This window comes from Silene latifolia, chromosome 3, assembly GCF_048544455.1.
Source record: "Silene latifolia isolate original U9 population chromosome 3, ASM4854445v1, whole genome shotgun sequence".
In the NCBI taxonomy this organism is placed as follows: Eukaryota; Viridiplantae; Streptophyta; class Magnoliopsida; order Caryophyllales; family Caryophyllaceae; genus Silene; species Silene latifolia.
The window spans coordinates 129,653,676-129,657,200 of record NC_133528.1 but is presented as its reverse complement, the minus strand read 5'-3'; the positions used below and the strand labels follow the sequence as shown (position 1 = coordinate 129,657,200).

Here is a 3,525-nt window from a genome sequence, read left to right as displayed (position 1 = left end):
TTATGTCGGTTGTAAGTCGTATGGTTTTGGGATCACCTGTAATCGGATGATATTCCAATGGTAATCTAATCGGATTGTGATAACTTGGAAGGCGTACAGTATTGTTTTTAATTTTTTTTTTTTTTTTTGGGTTACATGAAGCGGGATTATGGCCATAAATTTAAGTCGTATTGTTTTGTGATCTCAATTCAACTAGAATGCATATGTTTACGTTTCACTAAATTGTAGCACAAACTTTTCAATTCGACAATATCGACTATAAATCAGTATGCATATGTTTACGTTTCACTAAGTAAATGTATTCAATTAACTTTTCAATTCGCCAATATCGACTAATGTTTATAAGAATACGATTTCAATTGGACTAATACTCATTAAGTTTACAAATTTCATTGAACTATGACGGGCTAAAAAATCTGACTAACTATTATGCAATTAGATTTAGTCATAGACAAATTGGAGAAACTTTAGAACATTTCGACAAAACTAATTAATAAACTAACTTAATTCGACTAAACTAACATAAAATTGATCAATTCGAATAAATTGAAAATAGGACTAAATTAACATTGTCTACAATTCGAAAAAATCAATTCAATCCAATAAAATTGAAAAAAAAAACATTTGAAATAAAATCGTCTCAAAACTTAAGTAAAGATTCATCTACTGCGTGTTACGAGCTGTGCTTCTAGTAACCCTCCTCCTTCTCGGCGTAGGTTGTGACGGACCTGCCTCGTCGACGTTTAAAGCCGTCCTCCTTCTCGGTGTAGATTGTGAAGGACCTGTCTCGTCGACGTTTAAAGCCTTTCTCCTTCTCGGCGTAGGTTGTGAAGGACCTGCCTCGTCGACGTTTAAAGCCCTCCTAACTGTAATTTGTCTAGGCCTAGGAGCTCTACCCGTTCCTCTCTTATCAACGGGGTCTTGCAAGCCGCCTTCTCTACGTGGAGTCGCATTTCTGACCATGTAACGTTGATTGTCTTCCTTCCGTTGTAGTCTCCTTTTCCCCCACAACCGATTAACTTCGCAACCTACACCCATGTCGTTGAGGGTCTGAGTGCCAACCGTTGCTTCCATTTCTTTCACCATCTTCGATGTATCTCTATCATATATGGCGAAAGCATCATCGTATTGTAATGCTAGCCTGAATATGTAGTCGTTCCTCAATGTCACCCCAAGTGAACGCTTAATGCGTTCCGACTCTCCGGGTGTGTGGTAGCCAACCTGAAGATGTTCATAACCTCTAACCAAATCCTTTCGAAACCGAGTCAAAATGTACTTATCAGGAATTAACTGCAGTTTCTTCAGCAACATAGCACGGATAATATGCCTACATAAAATTCCTCGGAATTCGAAACGTTGACAACTACAATTATACTCACCTGTACCCGTGTTGATTGTGACATTATAGTTCTTATCCCGTGGAGCCCAAAACGGATGTTTCACCTCCTCGGTTACAACAAAAGAAGAGAATTGCCCGATATTCATTTCACTAGAAGCATTAATGTGTATAAGGGCGTACACCTCTTTTTTAGCCTTCGCGAACATCTTATTAGTATAAGCTCTTCGGAAGACTTCCTCAACGATTACACTCTTATAGTACAAAGACGATTTATTGGTTCAAGCAAAGTTTAATCGTTCTTCCTCCTCGACCTTGACTCGTATGGCATTTTCGTAGTTGCCTAGGAATGCGAACAAAGTTGTTTGCGGATTAACATAATTCTTGAAGAATCTGTTCGTCTGCTCACTTCTTTGTGTGGATGACATACCTGCGCAAAACATGTGCCTCCAATACAACGGAACCCATGACTCCCTTTTTTCATACATCTCCTTGATCCAGCTATGCCGTCGTATCCCATATTTATCGACAAAAATTTGCCAAGATGCCTCAAAATCATCGATGTCCTTACTCTTATAAACCACATCCCTTAGGTCAGCCTGAATTTCACGGAACCTAGCAAAGCTCCCCAAATTCTTAAAACCATTTCGCATTATGTGCCAAAGACACAAACGGTGTAGCGTATTAGGAAATACGGTCTTCACAGCCAAACCAATCCCCCTACACTGATCGGTGATTATAACTGAAGGAGGTCTACCCATACAGTCTAACCATCTCCTAAACACCCAAATAAAGCTTGCGGCGTCCTCGTGTGAAATCAAAGCGGATGCAAGTACAACAGTACTACCGTGATGATTTACACCAACAAACGGAGTAAACGGCATTTTGTACCTGTAATTTAAACATAAGTATAAGCAATTTAATGTAAATTGAAATCATATTTTAACCTAAATACGGTTCTCCTACCAAAACAGCAATCAAGGATCGATTTAAACCATAATACTTCGACTCAAATCATACTAAATTAATTCCATTTTACATGATTGATAAATACATAATGAACTTGATTTTTTTTAAAAAAAAAATCCAATTCAATAAGAAAAAACTGTAGCACAATAGGGTTCTCATGAATGACTAAAATTTGATTATTTAAGATAATAATGTTACCTGTTACAAAGGAACGTAGCGTCATAAGAAATCGCATCACCAAATACCTTTGCCATAGCCCTGCAACGTCCATCGGCCCAAAATACATTAACCAACATCCCTTTTGAATCCGTCTGGATTGCATAGTAAAAATCGGGATCGATTTCTTTCAACTTAATAAATCTTTCTTCAAGAGCATTAGCATCACCTTGAATTCTACTGCGTCGTCGTTCTTGATTGAGCATGTTCCTCAAATCACGCTCAATGACTGTTAAATTCGCGTGACCACCACTACTACAAAACTCGTTATGGACATCAGTCGATGGACATCGGATTATTTGGAAAACCGATGTACATAATATGCACATCGGTTGTTTGCAAAAAAACGATGTGCATATAATTACATGTACATCGGTTGTGTTAAAAAACACATGTCCATTATTTCCGATTTTAAAGGACATGTGATATTTAATAAAATCCATGTCTATATAAAAATCATGGACAAGGAACATTGCATTTAACCGATATGCATCTAAAGTGAAAATTATAAACTGCAAAAATATTTGCCTCACCTCTCTATATCACTTATAATTTCAACTAGGTACATTTTTCCCCAAATCCTCTCCCTCAATCTCACCCCCAAAACCCCGGTATTCACTCTCCCTCCCGCATTCATTCATTTCAAAAAAACCTCCCAATGCCGACGACGTGATACACTCAACGCCGACGACCTGCACTCTCAACGGCGACGACTTGCTACCCCAACGACAACGACGCTTTGACCTGCTACATCTATTGTTTCTGTCTCCTTTCTCGCTCAACTCTTTCCCGTACCGCATCTCGCTCTCTTTCCGTCCCTTGTTCATAAACGCAGGTATTTTTATAATTACAAAGCTTTGAATCTTTCAATCGATTACATAATGAATTTATGCGGTTTTGACAATTGTAGGGTTAAATATGTATAATTTCGAATTAGGGTTTATGATTGACTTGGGGATTTTGGGGATTTTTGTTTAAACTTCAAAGTTTGTGTAATTAGTTGT

The 3,525-nt window shown here is 38.0% G+C and overlaps 1 protein-coding gene across 1 annotated transcript; it reads right to left on the bottom strand.

The window, feature by feature from the left end:
• Positions 1–1,617: 1,617 nt before the first annotated feature.
• Positions 1,618–3,321, bottom strand: LOC141649679 (protein FAR1-RELATED SEQUENCE 8-like). Its single transcript, XM_074458362.1, has 4 exons — positions 3,174–3,321; positions 2,504–2,750; positions 1,767–2,227; positions 1,618–1,679 (listed from the first exon to the last, which is right to left on the bottom strand). The coding sequence occupies exons 1-4, from the start codon at positions 3,319–3,321 to the stop codon at positions 1,618–1,620; spliced, it is 918 nt and encodes a 305-aa protein (XP_074314463.1).
• Positions 3,322–3,525: the final 204 nt, after the last annotated feature.

Excerpts from the sequence above, each read along its gene's own strand:
- LOC141649679 (XM_074458362.1), bottom strand. The coding sequence starts at position 3,321 with ATGCGGTACGGGAAAGAGTTGAGCGAGAAAGGAGACAGAAACAATAGA. Across the intron at positions 2,228-2,503 it reads GCTACGTTCCTTTGTAACAG|GTACAAAATGCCGTTTACTC; the intron begins GTAACATTATTA and ends TTTAAATTACAG. Across the intron at positions 1,680-1,766 it reads GAGGCACATGTTTTGCGCAG|GCAACTACGAAAATGCCATA; the intron begins GTATGTCATCCA and ends TCGCATTCCTAG.